This window comes from Hylaeus anthracinus, unplaced genomic scaffold (assembly GCF_026225885.1).
Source record: "Hylaeus anthracinus isolate JK02 unplaced genomic scaffold, UHH_iyHylAnth1.0_haploid 12001, whole genome shotgun sequence".
Taxonomy (NCBI): domain Eukaryota; kingdom Metazoa; phylum Arthropoda; class Insecta; order Hymenoptera; family Colletidae; genus Hylaeus; species Hylaeus anthracinus.
This window is the reverse complement of record NW_026534348.1, coordinates 7901768-7919444: the sequence shown is the minus strand read 5'-3', so window position 1 is coordinate 7919444 and position 17677 is coordinate 7901768. Positions and strand designations below refer to the sequence as shown.

The following is a 17677-nucleotide window of genomic DNA, read 5'->3' as shown; positions in this document are numbered from 1 at the left end:
GTCTGGCAGTGAACGTGTCGAAGAAAAAGAAAAATCCTCGCGCACAGCCGATACAGCAACGCACGGTTTCCAGGATTACGGCGACGATTGCGGGCCTCGTTAAAGAGTAGCCACGAAGGGCACTCGTCGTCGTCTTGGTCGTGACCAATTCATTGTCGCTTCACCGAGAGAGCGAAAATATCGCTTCGACTGGCCATGCCTATTTATAAACCCTCTTAAGGAGATTCGCGAACGTTTTGCTTCCTCCTTTCTTTCTCTTTTATAGCAATAACGCCCCCTCTTTGTTCTTGGATACCGTGGACACTTAAAAGAGAGTTCCTTCGGGCAGAGAACGAGCAAGGTGGCGAGCCACGGGATCCGTGCACCGTCACGACCAACTGGACGATTGAGTGTCGTATCGTTTTCAAAGTATCCTTTACACCGCCAAGGTCCTACCAAATCTCACGGTGTCTCCAATCGATTTTTCATTTCAGCCGTTCCATACTCCTCGCAATCCGTGAGTACTTGACCACTTGCGCTGGAAAGACGTGCCACGCACGTCGTGATGCTATTGTCACAGAAACAAAAACGACGTGCATTATATTTCTATAACTTTATAATCAGACGATGTTATACATTTTCCTTCGAAAAACTATTCCAAATAAATTAGTGTAGAAAATAGAAATCTTTTTCCGATTTCTCTGGACCGTTCTGGTACACGCGTCGGTGAATTTTTTGCCAGCGCAAGTGGTTAAGGTTGTGTTCAGTGCCCGATCGACAATCAATTCGGGTACAATTGCTTCGGAACTAAGGACCTATGCGTGTCAAGAGCAGACCAGGGCAAATTTTTCTATAAGGTGTTGCGCCACTTTACCTACCCGAATTTTCAGGCTTTCTCAAGAATTTTTATTGAAGTATGTGTCATTTTGTAAACATGTATTTTCTTTTTTTTTAATATGGATTTATTTTACGTCTACAGCATACGGTAATTAGCGACGAATTCGATTGGCTTTCTGATTAATTAACGGTGCTATACAGGGTGGTCCACGCAATTGTTTCAAGTCGTAACTCCGTTATTATTGCATTTACGAAAAAATGCCAAAGGAGAAAGATAAATGTGCATCTGTAGGCCTTAAAAAATTTTTTTAAACGCAGCAGTGGATATGCAATTAACAGTTGGATTTGGATGTATTTTTGTTTACACAGATCGATTTTTCCGTTCATTCTACGTAAAAAGTGATTAGGGTACCATGGCAAAAAAATTATTAGTTCTCGAGATACTTTTAAAAAATGTCTTTATTGAAGAAGATGCTCGAATGCCCGTTAACTGTTCTTTAAAGTTTCCCCTTTGGTTCCGACTCGGTTTAAAATTAACCAGTTTAAACTCGGTATAATTATACTACATTACCTCAGTTTTGTCATGAAAAATAATATTTATTCGCACTTCTAGATTAACAAGAAGAAATTCCTCAAATAGAACTGAAAATTGACGCTTTGGATTAGAATACCCCCTTAATTCTGAGATACTGAAGCTAACAGGACGTTTATATAGCGTGTTTACCGTCACCAGCGCCAAAATATAACACGGGAAACTGTTGCCGCATCCGTAGTAACAGCCTACCGCTTGTACACTAACCGATGATGGATAAATACCACGCTTACGTAATGCCGAGGAAACTTTTTTTTACTAATTCTCGCTAATAAAATTCTCGATCTATTTGAAACAAATACAATTGGATACTTTGATGTTAAAAAGCGTTATAGTCAACTTTTAAACAGTTAAAAGAAATCTTCATTTTCATACATTCTTCTTCTATGTGAACTAAAAAAAAAAAAACAAACCCGCAAAGATGGTGAATTGTGAAATTACTGCAAGTTCGAAAAAAAGAACGAATTCTTTGGGTGAAGAAAATCACTTTAACTTGATAAAAAAAGTTGCTTAAAATTTTTTTTGTATGAAGTTTCTTAGTTCGCATAGAAGAAAAATGTATGAAAATGAAAATTTCTTTTGTTTTTTTTTTTTTTTTTTTTTGTGTCAAACCAAAATTACGACCTGCATCTTGTCCCGCCGATAGGAGGTTTTAAATTGTGAGATGCTCTACAAATGTGCGTCGCAGTCGACTCAATTTGAATATGTCTTGTTGAAAAAAATGTCTACAGACTACTGAAATATGTACGAAAACAGGAGAAAAAGTTCGATAGAATTAATTATTTTTCTCCATTCTAAAAAAATTCACGAAAAACCGCTTTTTTTAGACCTGAGGTATTCAGGATACCCCCTTAATTTTTCACATACTGACACCTAAAAAGAAAATTAAACAAATTCACCAATACGCTCGATTTCCCTTCTTGTCACTTCAAGTTCCACATATCGACCACCGATAATACACAAACCCTTCGTTACAGAATTCCCAGGGGCGCGTATTTCTGCCCAAATAGTCGCACTCAGGCCGCCGGTTAAACGCTCTAATAGTCTTATCCGTGACGACGAAACCAGTCGACACTTTTTGGTTCCCGCCGAATCTTTCACGGCGCGACGCGAAAGTTTACAGCGCGATCGGCACAGCAGCATCCACACCACTGGATCACTCGTGAGACACTAACCGACGAGAGACAGAGAACGCAGACACGAGGTAGAGGTAAGCTACACCGCAATTGGTCGGGTCGGGAGGTGGAGGAGCGTGTGTTAGCAGGGTGCAGATAAAGAAGGAGACGGCGGATAAAAGTGGACAGGGTGGGAGCCAGGAACGAGCAGGTAGTGGGAGTCGAGTAGTAGCTGGTTGCGTATACGAGCCTTAAAAGCAGGTATCCACGTGGCCGTTGATCGTAACGTGGGGTCAGTTCGTGGCACGATGAAGCAGTTCCCATAAAAATAACAACTGAAAACCTCTGTGTTCTTGTTCCTCTTCCTCCTCTTTTGCTTTCCCGTCTGTTATCAAATACTACAGAGGGGAGGTGCGTGTATCGTTGTCGGTTATAGTTTATTCTCGTTTCTTGTTTCTTTTTTTATTCATTTTTTCGTGTGTGTTTTTTGTTTTTTTTTTGTTTTTTTTTTTTGGGAGCCACGAGCGCGAGAAGTTAAAGTAATCGATTTTGAAAGTAATGATGCGTGGATATTGAAGAGCGTGGGTTACTTCGTGTCTCGGGTGTAGTTTCGCGGATGGTCGTGATATTTGGCATGGTAACTTCTATGATAGGTTCAGGAAAGCGAGGTAACTCATTTTTTTTAAGCCTGAGTGTATGAATGTGTATTGGAGAATGTTTTGCTGTGTTACTTAACAATGGCTTAGCAGATAAATGTAATATGGTAATTTCTATGATGAATTCAGAAATGCAACAAAATTAGGCATAACATTTTGCATGTTTGGATATGTATATAATAGTAAATAAACAAATAAATAAATATATTTGTAAGATAAATATAATATAGTTATGAATTCTGAAATGCAACAAAATTAGGCACAACATTTTGCATGTTTGGATGTTATTTATTAATTTACTCAAATGGCACAGTGCGTATTTTGTTATGGGACCATTTTTAAAGGGTTCTATTGGTTTGTGCAGTGGTATGTGGCTTTAAAAATAGAAATGTCAACATTTGAATCACATACATCAAAAGATACTTTTAATTAATAAGTATCTTTTACAATACATTATAATACGTAATACATATTTTTAAAGCATATGATTCGAACGTTGACACGTCTATTCTCATAGCTTTTAGTAACTCTTTTCATGATTTATTTGTCAGGATTTTTGATAAATTTGAACGATACAATCGTAACATACGAAGGGTGCCTCATAAGCCAAATTGGACAATACTTTAAACACTTTATTCTTAATACTTAATTCATATACATCTCATAAAATCATTAAAATAAGAACCACCCTAATGCATATGTATAAATAAATACACCAAATTTTAAAAGTTTATGTCATGTATTTTGGCTGCAAAAAGATCACGAAAATTGTCTCGAATTGTAAATTACTAGTGATACCAGTATTGGATATTGGACGGAGTATTTGAATATTAATTCTGGTAATACTGGCTAATACTAGTAAAAAAGAAAGTGTCCTCTTAAATGTATGCACATTGGTGCCATGATGTTAAAAAAAAAAAAAAAAAACTATCTATACAATTCACACACAAACAACATTTGAAGTCATCAGCGTTCCATTCGAACATTGTATAATTCTATAATAAATTCCCATGGGTTCCTTCGATGGTGCGCTATTCGAAGCTTGAAATGCTCTCGAAAATTACCATAAATTCAGACAAGTGGCTTCCGTTTACTCGTTGAAATTCGAGTATAATGCATGAGGACGATTTGGGAAGGTAATGTGGTTTCCTTTCTAGTCGATACGCAACTACGTCGTCGAGCGAGTTCCTCGTTTTCTGAAAGATTCGTTAATTCGATGTCGTACTTCGCGGAAAAAAGAAAACGCAGGGGAAAAAAGTCACCACCCCTAACGGGATCCTGGAAGGAGTAACTTTCAGGATACACGATGACCGAGTAAATTGGATGAAAACTCACGAGCCAGGAACGGTCAGCGCATTTTCTACCCCGCGTGCGTTTTAAATGGGCGGACGGAAACTAAATCGAATCCGCTCTTAATTATTTCGTTTAAAAGTCTGAAGTAACTACATAACTCTACGCATTAAGCTACGATATCGAGTAATTGTCAGATGAATTGAAATGTGGATTGTTTAATCGATATTCGTTGGCCTTTAGAACAATTTTTTACGGGTCATAGAAAAAACGAAAAAAAGACATCAGTTTACGATAGTAAATTCAGTGAAAATATAAATAAAGGAAGACGAAAAAGTACAACTTGTTTGGTTCGCTAATATTTGCATAAAAGTGTGAAGGTATATTTAGCGCTACTATCATTTCTTTGTGTTCCATTCGTACAGGTATACAGGGTGAGCCATTTAAAACAAGCCACTTGCTTGTTGCACACAGCTTGTTATTGAAGCTAGATCTGCCCAAAAAAATAATTTTTACACCGTACACGCTCTATCTTTAAACAGTACACACTGTTTTATATTTTTAGTAATATTCACCTATTTCATTTTTCCTTTTGTATAATTTACAATGTAAACCTATCTATCAATCTTGTAAATTGATCCGTATATAATTTCCTCGACACCGTTTAGCATTTGCATTCCAAGAATTCGATAAAACGCTCGAAACGACTGCAAAACGCTTAATCTATTTAGTTTCTACTTCGATCATGAATCGAATGGATGTCTTTCTTTCCTTCAAGGCTGAGATTAGAGTACTTTTTACAAAGGTGGATTGCTGGGAAACCGCACCCAGATTTCCCTAACAGATCGTTCAGATCCCTGTTACAACGTGCTGCGTAAATATTCCACCTATATTTAGGACACCTGTAGCGAACATTTTCGTCAACGCAACGCAACGACGCATGGGTGATCGAATGTTTGCGCTTGCTCACAGTCTTTCACGGCTCTATGTTCTCACTTCGAGGAACAAACGGGTACATTATCGGTTCAAACATCTTATTTCACAACGTTATCGGCTCCGTTTTTTCAGTCATTCTCGGTACAAATAACGTATTATCGCACCCATATACCAGAGAATAAGAAGTCAAACGAGAACACGAGTCGCAGAGTGCGGGATTGGCCGTGTAGAAAAAGCGAATTCGATAAAAATATCACCTTATAGAGAATGATAAAACAAAACTTTTTTATATTTGCAGCTTAGTCGCACGACGTTTGGTTTCAGAGATAAAAATTGAACACTTAAAATACCTTATTCCTGACATTCAATTTTTCCTTCTTCTACGAAATTCTAAGAGGCGTAGATGCGTGAGTTTCAAGTGAATATTAGCTTATAGGGTTTAGTAGGAGTAAGTAGTAGGAGTTAAATATGTAAATATTGAATAGAAATTTTTTGCTTTCAATGGTATGATTTAAAATCTTTTTTTTTGAATTTTACCTCCTGACATCCACGCCGTCAAGTTAAAATCGATCGCGCATACAGTTATTGTTAGGTCTTGAGAGTGTGAATGTTTACCCTGAATATTAAAAATATGCTGTAAAAAAGAAAATTTTGTTTCAATTGCGAATGTACAAGTTTCATGCATTCGCTCATATACGTTCTTTGCAGTAAAAGGGTTAATCGATAGCCACGGCGAAGTATCGCTGCTGGAGTCAGGTGTATTGTTTTTAAAAGAGTCATCGACCAAACCGGAACTGGTCGCCTGCGTCGCATCTCTGACCGTCCGAGTCGGTCCATCGAGATCTATTTCTATTTCACGGAGAGTCCACTCCCGTGGGAGTGACTCATACGGTGTATACGTTATTAGTCAACCGACCAGCTCTTCTAACGAGTTCACGGTAATCAATTATAAATAAAAGCAAAGCCTCGCGAAGAAATATATACGTAGAGCCTAGACAAGAGTTTGTCATCAAGTTGCGCGAAGATAAGAAGGAAATAAAGTTATAAGGAAAATTTTATAAAGTTCCTACAAAAATATTTTTATAATCTTTTTGAATAATAACATCAGTAGAAAAAAAAAACACACATTGTACGTCGCTCGCATAAAATTATTTTTCTATCAACTAAATATATCGTCTGTGTAGAAATGATAAAACCTGCTTGTTTTATTTGTCGAAATATTCAACAAATACAAATAACTATAAAATAAACTAACGTGTCATTTGGCATGATATTTCAAATAACATCGCTTTAGAAATACCTAGATCTGGAATGAATCGCTTTGCACGGAATTGACTCGAATCTAGCCGTTTCATCGCGGAAATCAAGGTGTACCGAATCGAGACTGGAGTTTAGTCGTACTGGCCTCTAAATGGCCTCAAAGTGCCTGCGAGCACGATGTCAGTTCTACTAAAGTGACATAAACGACGGTGTGGAACCCTTTGCTTAGTAGTTTCGGTGGAATCTAGAACTTTCCTGATATTCCTGATAATGGAACGTTTAGCTTGAATACCCAGAAATAATCGTTACTTTAAAGCAGTGATGCACGATCTTCTTTGCTAGTGGGTTAAACGAAATAAAATAAATCATGGGAGTGAATTAATGTACTCCGATTAATCGTATCAAATTCATTACAAACAAATTAATATTGTATAATATTACAATAAATTGTGATATTTAATTTTGCGCTGTGCCAATTTTGTGAAGTATTGCGATATTTTATCGTGACATTTTTTTGTAATATTGTAATACTACAATAAATTGTGTGATATTTAAGTTTGTGATGCGTAAATTTTGTGAAATATTACGATATCGTACTACAACATTCTAATAATAAAGACGTTACTTTCCACTTTAACCGATCAGTCCTCGTGAGCTTTCGTTTGAAGCTGGCTGGTGACGGTGAAAAACGCTCAAGTTTCAAGACTTGTCCATTCAAAGGCAATAAATTGCTAGAACCGTTCCTTTTCGACAGATATAATGGCTAATTGAACCACTCGTTACACAAATCGATTAACTCCATGAAACAAAAAGTTGAGAAACGCGATGAAATAATATACATTGTTTTTTTTAATTCCCTTTGTAACATAAATTCAAATAAATATTGGAAAAAGTTCTTTCCTTCTGAGGAAAGTTATTATTAGACTGCGGAACTTTACGCATTCATAGGAAATTTGAATGTGCAAGAAACTACAAAATGCAAGCAATATGCAAGACTATAAAAAAGATCGATTGAAAGTAAAGTTCGTGTTAGAATATTTCCCGAATAAAATAAATTCCTATTTAGGTTCAATTTGCGTAGACACGTTCCCGAAGATTTTATTTTGCATAAAGGTCCGCAGTCTAATTATCATAAACATAAAAAGTTATGACTATACCAACTGTTTCGACACTTTGACTTGACACTACTTTATCTACCGGGCTATTCAGAAACAGTCTTTAATTAAAAAAAGAATTTTCTACAGTATCATATGCCAATCTAAGCCGACAATAATTCCTCCATACGGTTACTGTGTACTTTGAAATCCAAGTTTGTTTCCAAACACTGATCGTTGTAAGTAGACAAGCATCAACACAGTAAATAAGTTCGAATACCTAACTACCGCCATTAAAAAGCCTATAAATCGACTCCCGGTAAATGAAATGTTAAGATTTGTTTAAAAGTGTAGGTGATCGATTTGTGCGGCGAACGGCTCAATTGCATCTACACGTAAGCACGAAAGGTTAAACGTGTCACAGAAGTGCGTACGAGCACCAAAGCCGAGGAGTCGCGTGCTGCGCGTGCAGACTTGACGGAAAACACGTGATTCGGTTTCGCGCTTTACCGTGAACGTCAACGTGTGCGTGTATTCGAGCACGATTCCGTGCTTGCACGTATAAGCGAGCAGAATCGAGCACAGACGCGAGAGCGTTGCTTTAATTATAGACCGGAGCCCTTTCCCTCGTCTACCCTCGACACCGCGAAATTGGAAAGCCAGCGTCTACGATGGACCGCGCTCGTTTCTCGTGGCCGAGGGTGGGAACCGCTATTACTAAAAGTTTCTAAGAACTTTGAAAAAGTTCTCCAAAGAGGTTTACTTAAATTGCCGTTATAAAACAATCGTGCGCGTTACTGGAGGTTCTTCTTCTTTTGTCATCGTCACGTCATAAAGTAGAAAGTTGCGTTGGATGGTGGGTTTTCAGGGCAAACTTGGGAAGGACAACGAGTAAGGCTGCGGTGCGTGATTTGAAATTTGATGCACGTATATTTCTAATTTAGTCGTTAGACATTTTTAAACGATTTAGTAAATTGGAAAAAGATTCTGGTAACTGAAACGATCTCGATCGAACTCTGGAAGAATAGTTTGCTTGCCAAAGACTATCGAATAGTTTGCTCAACCATACGCAATCAGAAAAGTTTTCGTACATTTCACGTTTAGAAGTAGAAATAATTTTGTGAATATTTTAGAACGAATAGAGATCGTTCTTAGAGCGATCATTTTTCCTTTAAATCGGGTCAAAAATGAGTGTGGCTTGCTTTTTCTTTTTTTTTTTTTAAATAATAAAATTGATTTTAAAGAAGCCTGACTCGTTAAATAATTTTTAATGTCTAGAAACTATTTTACTATTTAAGGGCAGCAACTTTATTTAATATGTAAAATAATTGCATTTTCTTTCAAATTCGATTCAAGAAGAGGTGATAATTTAGTAAATATTTTCAAATTAATAGAAACGTGCATACATTTTAATATCAAGAAGAGCATATTTCAGGGCAATAGTTCTACATCGTTACCTACTTAAGGTAGAGTACGTTGACGAGTACGTCAAAGTGAATATTGGAAAAGTTTTATGGACTACTCGAAGCAGCTTTATTTCAGACTATTTAAAAGAAACTTCTCGATACTTTACTAGGTCGACGAGTTAAATAATACACTCGACATCAGACATCTTCGGTCACCTTTATTAATGGTAGTAACTTTTAATACTGTTCAGAGAAACTCTTAAGCGACGCAAACTTCGTTTTCGAAACTTTTACGTCTCTCGATAATTCCCAATGAGCAGTCGTTGAATCTTTTCTCTCTGTACGAAACTACGTAAAATCAAATAGTACCAATTGATGTTACTGCAAATAATTAACTAGTTCATAAATTTATAAAGCAACTGTACACATATAGCATCACAGAACAAGGATATCGTGAAATAAAACTGGCCAATTCGATAAAATGACATTCATTGACACTTTAAGAAAAATGCTTTCTTTGCAATTTTCTTTTAGTTCAGTTACTAGAAATTTCATTTTCTAAAAAAATTAATAATTTAAACGAGACAGACTCTCAAACAAGTCCCTATTTCTGGTCTTCCTAATTGTACGTAGCGTCATAAACGAGAAGGAATAACGTCTTTAGAAGACTCGATGGCATTGATTCAAATGTTCAGGAAATATTTAAAAAAAATAAAAAATGCATCTTGTCACTGCCTAGATTTTTCATACGAAGTCCCGATGCAGAATTGTACAAAAATAGGAGGAAAACGTTCGTTTGCTGTGCTACAATTGTAATTTATAGAAGCGGTATAACAGAATTCTTCCAAAGGTTTGTGGTACTCGACTCGAGGAATTTGCAACTTACACGCGAAAATCCGATTAGAAATAACCTTTCAAGATTCGTAGTTCCTACTTTACATTATAAATGTTATCTACGATCATCTTCGATCGGCGCCGCGTTCACTCGGGATTATGCAAATTGGAGAACACGAAGAGGCGTTATCCTGCGATGTGTAACTCTACATTGTCCAGCTATCCGGATGTGACGCAGCTCGTTTCCACCAAGATGCAGTTAGAATCCTTAAAATATTTCTCAGCGGTTCGTTTTTTTCTTCGCCGACTAACCACTGCCTTTCTTTCTAGTCCTTTTCTTAGAGATTGGTATCGCATCGAGGACGAGACCCACCAAGGATAGAAGGAACAACTCTACAATTTTAATACAGTCTCCTTATATAAATTAAAATGACTTCTCTTCTCTTACGCAAACGTTTCTTACGCAAATCTTTAGTGTACTATGTTAACGGAATAAATGCACAATGCACGGCAGAATAAATAAGAATAAATTGGTTGCTTTAGCTTAGTTATCGACGCTTCGTATGTTACTTCTACTCCTTTATTTTAATTTATTATGCTGTTATTTTCATTTATTATGCTATCTTAAGCATAATAAAAAAACACCTACATAGATCATATTAGAATTTTGATACACTTAGAAAAAAGATATGTATATTCGTTATTTATTAGGCACTTTTGCAAAGAAATGTAATTGATCCATGGAAGTTCCACGTGATGCAGCTGCACAGAGGAGTGCGGCAGTCGTTCAGATTTTATCTACGTACCCCAAATGCAGTTATGGGTCTTCTATTTTTAAAAGACAACTCGTAAACCGCTACGAGCCACGGTGATCAACTCTCGACACCATCGGCCCGAGTTCTTAAATTTTCTTTGCCTGCACTTATAAATTTAATCTAAGCAATCACAGTCCAATCCATTATGTGAGTTTATGTACGTTCTATCTCATAATTTTGCTCAGAATACAAACGAAATTTAGCGTAAAAACGGCTCAAACTTTTATTTACCGAATTTCTCAAAAGCTTAGAATAAAGTTTATTGACATTTTATCTCTTTGTTCCAGGTTTCTAAAATTTATCATTATAATTTTAGTAATATCAATTGCAATATTTGTAAGCTTCGAAAACGACTCTAAAACAAGGAGTTGACCAGAAAATAAACAATGGTTTATTTCGTACTGTAAAATAGTCATACTTCGTCGTTAGTCGTCCAGAAATAAAATTGTGTTGGCTATTTTACTGTACTTTCGTTTATTTTTACTTTGTGTTAAACACAAAGGATAGAAATGTTGAAAGAGAAACTCACCATTTGTTGAGCGTTCCTTGGCTTTCGGTTAACGTCGATCACCTTTTGATTGGCTGCAACAAGAAACACGCGACAATTAATAAAAAGATGTCCTATCGCGACTAACGGGCAAAAGCTGTGTGAACCTGGCAACCGATTTTTCAAAAATTTATTCTTTTTATAGAAAATGATAATGTTTCGTTTGTACTTGATTGTATCACAAATAGTTTCATTTCTACCTTCATCGATTAATAATTAAAATAAATTAAACAAATGGTCAACACCCGACATTGAGATCTTTTAAATCTGTTTTTTTCTCTATTCTTTAGAATCGTTTGTACTCGTTTGTACCGCTTTTCGTTTCGTTTGTACCTCGATAGTTTAAATTTTATAATTCAACTGTGTCAACAATTGCTTGTAAAATTTCAACTATCGAGGTACAAACGAAACGAAAAGCGGTACAAACGGGTACAAACGATTCTAAAGAATGGGGAAAAAACAGATTTGAAAAATCTTTGAAATTGACGAACTTCGCTCTTACGCGGATCAACAATTGCTATATAATTTAAGTTATCGAGGTACTAACGAAAAAAAAAGCAATTCGGTTGGGTTACTAACGATTCTAAAGAATCGGGAAAAAAACGGATTTTCAAAATCTCAATGTAAGGTGCTGATCATTTTTTTAACTTTTTTTTTAATTATTAATTGACGAAGGTACAAACGTAAACTATTGGTGATGCAATCAAGTACAAACGAAGTACTACCAATTTCTATAAAAAGAAAATTAATTTTTGAAAAGTTGGGTGCCAGGTTTACATAGCTACGGGCAAATCATGAATTTATCAATGCTCGTCGCATATGGCGCACGCAATCGACACGTGACCACGTTACCCTCGTACCTAACGACTCTACCGTCGATTTAGGTGTTATAGGTAACTGTCCAATACCATAAACGATTCGGCCATTGAGTACTGTTACTTGCCACTTGATTATTGGCACCTCTTCCATTCATATCGAAACGGTACAATCGTTAATGCGACCAGCGAAGAAATTGTTACGGAATTCGAGGCAACGTTTCCGATTTGTCATGACAACTAGACTCGTGCATTCATAGTCATCGCAATCATCAGACACATGTGCTGAATGTACACAAAATATGTGTGCACTCGTACAGAATGTGTAATATTTTATAATTTACTCTTATAATTGTATTATAATTATATTTTATTATAATTTACACTTATTGTAAAATCTATTTATTTATAAATTTATATATATATATATATATATATATATAATTATAATATAAATTATCATGAATTAATATATAAATTATTAAATTGATAAATAAATTTCACAATAATTGGTATATGTAGACATATTTTTTAGATTGAAAAATGCATAATTCTCCCATTATATGTGTACGAACTAATAATAATCAAATTATATATATATATATGATTATGAAATTCATTCTTATTACTTTATATAAAAATAAAATTCATTCTTATTACTTTACATAAAAATAAAATTCATAATTATGAGTTATTTTCTGTTTTAGATGAGTATATTGAGTCTACTTGTTCAGGAAAACGAATAGTATTAATTTACTTACTGACTGCTTCGACCAGGTCAGCGAGAAGAACCCCGTCGCACAGGTCGGTTTGAAGATCCGCGACTCTTCTTTTAGATCCACCACGTTCTAAATAATAATTTGCCCAATCCGTGTAGATCTGCACAGAAACGAAGTACTTTCTTTAAAGCACAACTGTTATTAATAATTATATTGAGTAATAACTAGAGTTTAGCTAGAAAAAAACTCACTCAGTTTAAGAACTACGTACCACGTATAAAAATGTTTTTGTTCGATACTATTACTATTTATATCAGGCATATTTATGTTACGTTCTCTGAAAATTTAATTCAAACATTTTCAACACTGCATAGGTTATAGACTCGATAAAAAGAAAAAAACGCTTTGCAGAAATGCTAGCAACATTTTCAATTTAATTAATTATCAAGTAAAATTTCTAACATTCTAAATTTCTAATATTGCCTATCCTTTGAGTCCACAGGCACAGTAACTAAAAACGACAGTAGTACATGTTTCACCTGTCGTGATTAATGTGCTACGATGACTTGGTGAATCAGTAGACAATAACTAGAAGTAACGTTAGACAATAATAAATTAAACTATACCGAGCGAGTTCCAACATGAAAAAAGCTGTAATGGATCGATTATTTTAAAGGGTCGTCGATTATTGCTTCTTGGTTGCGTGTCTACTAGAAATGAGCATTTCATTTGTCCACATTAGAGATAGAGATCTATCGATCGATCGAGAAACGAGGTTGTGTGTGTGTGCTGCTCGAGTAAAGTCCGTAATTCTCACACGAAAGGAACTGTACGAATTTGAAGCCAAAAGTTGCTTGGTGCTAGATAATAATCACGTATATTATCGGCTTAACATGTTCATGCCGGCTTGTTTCACCGGTGGCTCACACTTATACATATGTCTCATCGGGCGGCGTGCACCGCCGGTGGCTCACACTCGTATGTCTATCAGATGGCGTGTACCGTCGCGCCGCCCTATGGGGGCAGAATTAAAGTACAGAATTAAAGTACAGAAATAGCAGCGCCGCACAGTGCGTCGATTAATGGACAAAAATCGAAAAATGAAAAATAATAATAATAATTATTATTATTATTATTAAAATGATTATTATTAAAAATGATTCTTGATGAGCTATTAGAATTAATTTTTATTTTAGGTCCTCATTAGGAATTCTGATGTTTAAAAATGCGCAATACGACGATGTTATAGTTGATAATGAAATGGAACTAGTATTTACGGTATTTTACGTTCGTAGTAAGATTTGTTAATATTGACTCAAATCAAGATATGCGATATATAATTCTGTATCTCGAATCATTTCATCGAATTTGATTGAAGTTAAAGAAAAAAAAGTAAACCATTGAACAAACTCCGTGTACTTTCCATTTAAAACTTTCGAAGATTTGGGGCACGCGTTACTGTTAAAATTGAAAGCTCAAACGCGAGGATATCTTCTTACGTATCTGCAGAGTATTTAAGAGGTGCGCAGTTTTGCTTTAGATATTACATTGGACAATGTCGCGCGTGTTACATTTTGTCCAACAAGTTAATCACGTTAAGAAACTAAGTAACTACTTTACATATGTGTAAAATTATCCAAAGGAAACACGAAGAAAGTAAACAAAAGTAAGCTGTACTCGCATCGGTAGGAACTCTGTACAAAACAACTTAAAATAGCTACTCTAGATCCTCGTTACCCAGGAGGAGGTCTGCGCTAAGAAGAAAAACGTTAAGTTTAACAAACTGTCAATGGCAACAAGCACGAATTTGTTCTTTCGGTCTTCTGTTGCGCGCAGCAACATCGAGCGAGGTTCTATTTTTACTTTCTTAATTATATCCGTCTATTATCCCTCTACCTTAACGAAGGGCACGCTTAGAGAAAGCACCGTGCAGAGTCAATTAAGACTTTCTTCGGTCAACCCTAAGAAGTAACGCTCGCAAGACCTCCTAACCACCTCCAGCGACCGGAAGACGGGCCGGCAAGACCCCTCTTGTGCGTTCCCGAGAACGAAAACTCCTCCGTCGTGGCATAAAGAGAAACTCGGAACTTTTTCTTCCCCCGCAAAAGAAAAGCCAAGTAGCGAAAAGGCGTCAGCTCATCACGGGACAGATCCAGCGAGTTTATTGTTTTGGACGAGTGCCAATATATTTCGCGCTTCGAGCCTCGACGTGGAAAAGGTACAACAGCTTCGATTCGAACGTGTCTGGCACGCTATCGTCGATCCACTCATTTTACGTATCTAGATCGACGTTTACCTTTTTCTAATAATACCTTTTACCTGGGAATTACGCTGGATCGATGCCCGAGAGGCCAAAAGCTCTTTTCTTTCTTCGTTGTTTAATCGAATAGTTGATGGAATGGTTTTCTCTGTGTTGTTTTTATTTTTATTGTTGACACGCTCGCGATCGGCAGATAATTTACGTTTCTAATACCGCGTACCGACGAAAATATTCTAATAAAATAAGAATTTGCAAAATATGTATCATTGCATTCGTACATATTTTCACGCATTATCCAATATGTCCATTTGCTATAAATGCATAAAAATCCGCAGATTGATGACGATAGATTATTATTATTAAATGTCTCGTAGACAAAATCTTTTATAAAAAGAAAACGTACATACTCGAAATATATTATTAAGTAGTTAACCCTTTCCGAAGGGCGTAAACATATATACGCCATCGAGAAATAGGCCCAGAGAAATGTTTGTATTACGATACGAGACTATTTTTTATTTACAGTTTATTTACAGTTATCTGTAAGGTGATATTTTTCGTTTTTAATTCGATTGTTCGATCGTTGTTTTTTTTTTGTTTTTTTTTTTCTAGGACAACAGAATCAGACCACTTCGAAATCTCAGAAAAAAGATCTTTTATTATCATTTTAATTTTTATTTTCGAATCTAAACGCCCTACGAACAAATTGTAAATGTAAAACAATTCCGTCTTATAATTTCCTATAAGCTGATATTTTTTTTTGTTTAAATTCACACGCCTACGTCTCTTATAATTTCCAGACATTAATTAAGAAAAGAATTTTCTACAGTAGCATATGCCAATCTAGACCGACAATAATTTCTTCATACTGTCACTAGGTACATTGAAAGCCAAGTCTGTTACCAAACGATGAATATTGTTCGTAGACAACCATCAACACAGTAAAAGTAAATCCGAATAACTAAGTACTGCGATTAAAAAGCCTATAAATAGGCTCCCGGCAAATAAAGCGCGAATAAATTTGTGCACTCTGCTTTATAATCTGAAAGATCGCCTCGAGCCATCGCTTCCAAGAGATGAGGATAGTATCCTCGGGATACCTACGCGCCTCTTACAACAAAAGGTACCGTGTTTCGGTACCAGAAAAAAATCCCTTGCGGTACAAAAATGCGCAAACCGTTGTGGAATAGCGCGCGGCTAATACCTCGTACGAGTACTGAAGCTATTGTTATTAAAAAAAAGAAATTGGAGTGACGAGTGAAGGGTACGTAGAAACGAACCAGAAGAATAGAACGGAGCAGACAACACAAGCGGGTCGAGCGAGGATAGAGGAAGGGACTTAGTCACCGAATCGTGCGATGCTCACGCACACTTGTTCGTCTTTCAGACCCGTGTAAATGAACGTGCGCGCGCACGTCAGCACCGTGTCGTGCATTCGTATTCCGTGGAGGCACGCGTATATTTACATAGGCGATTCATCTATCCGTTCGGTACACGTACGCGCGCACGAACGAAGCACGCGCGCGCACGCGCGCACGTGTGTGTACACGCACACCAGCCGGTTACGGGCCAGTCGAGACACCGGTACTATTTTTGAGTGCGGCAAAGAGAGAAGCAGGATGAACTTCCTTCATAATTTCGGGTCATCACGCGGATTATAAGTTTCATTACGACTGGCCTGCTAAGGAGCTACCATCGTGGTTTCGAGCGGCAATTTCGAGCCAATTCGAGCACCGTTCCTAGACGAGGTCACGGGAATATCGCAGAAATATTGTTGCAGACGTTGAAAATTGCATTTGCAATATTTCGGTTAATATATGCGGCGGTTTCTTTTCCACGATTCTTTGATCTTATTGATCTTTATTTGACAAATAAGATATTTGTTTTGAAATCACTGTTGACAGTCGCGATCCACTTGCGTCATTATTCCAATTATATCGTGAAATTGGTTGTTTAAGGGCGACTCGAGCGTTGGGTCGTCGAGTAAACGTAAGTGGACACACGATTCGTGTGTAACAAACAGACAGCGGATCTTTATGCAAAATAAAATGTTCGCAAACGTATTTACAAAAATTGAACCGAAACAAACAGAACCAACTTGCATATTCGAACTACCTATAAACGTGTAAAGATCCGCAGTTCGGTTATAAATAAACAAATTCACACAGTCAGTGTAAAAAGTGTTCGTACAGCACCCCATTCAAGGTAAATGGTTCCAGTACGAATACTTGTTACAATTACTGTATATCTATAGATATAGATAATGTACATAGGACATTATAATCCACGTATACGGATAATAAACAGTGTAACGTGTATTTTATCGTTGATAATTTCATATATTTTTGAATTTGTGTGCCTTACACATTTTTCCATATTTCTAGTTACCATAAATGTATAAACTTCTAGTCTGGCTACAAGCCATTGACATATTTACAAATGAGGTTTATCTTTAACTTCAGCTTCCTTTCAAAGATATCATCAAAGCTATTCACAACATATTTATAAATTAAATTCGTCTT

General features: G+C 36.4%; 2 protein-coding genes across 2 annotated transcripts in view; one reads left to right on the top strand and one right to left on the bottom strand.

The window, feature by feature from the left end:
• Positions 1-17677, top strand: part of LOC128891165 (protein crumbs) — a 254301-nt gene that overhangs the window by 101377 nt on the left and 135247 nt on the right. The window lies entirely within an intron of this gene.
• LOC128890616 (protein sickie) overlaps positions 1-17677 on the bottom strand; it is a 203337-nt gene that overhangs the window by 183852 nt on the left and 1808 nt on the right. Inside the window, exons 2-3 of the mRNA XM_054149270.1 lie at positions 12938-13055; positions 11344-11396 (exon numbers count right to left, since the gene is read on the bottom strand). Coding sequence (XP_054005245.1) covers positions 11344-11396; positions 12938-13055 — 171 coding nt within the window. The remainder of the gene's footprint in view (positions 1-11343; positions 11397-12937; positions 13056-17677) is intronic.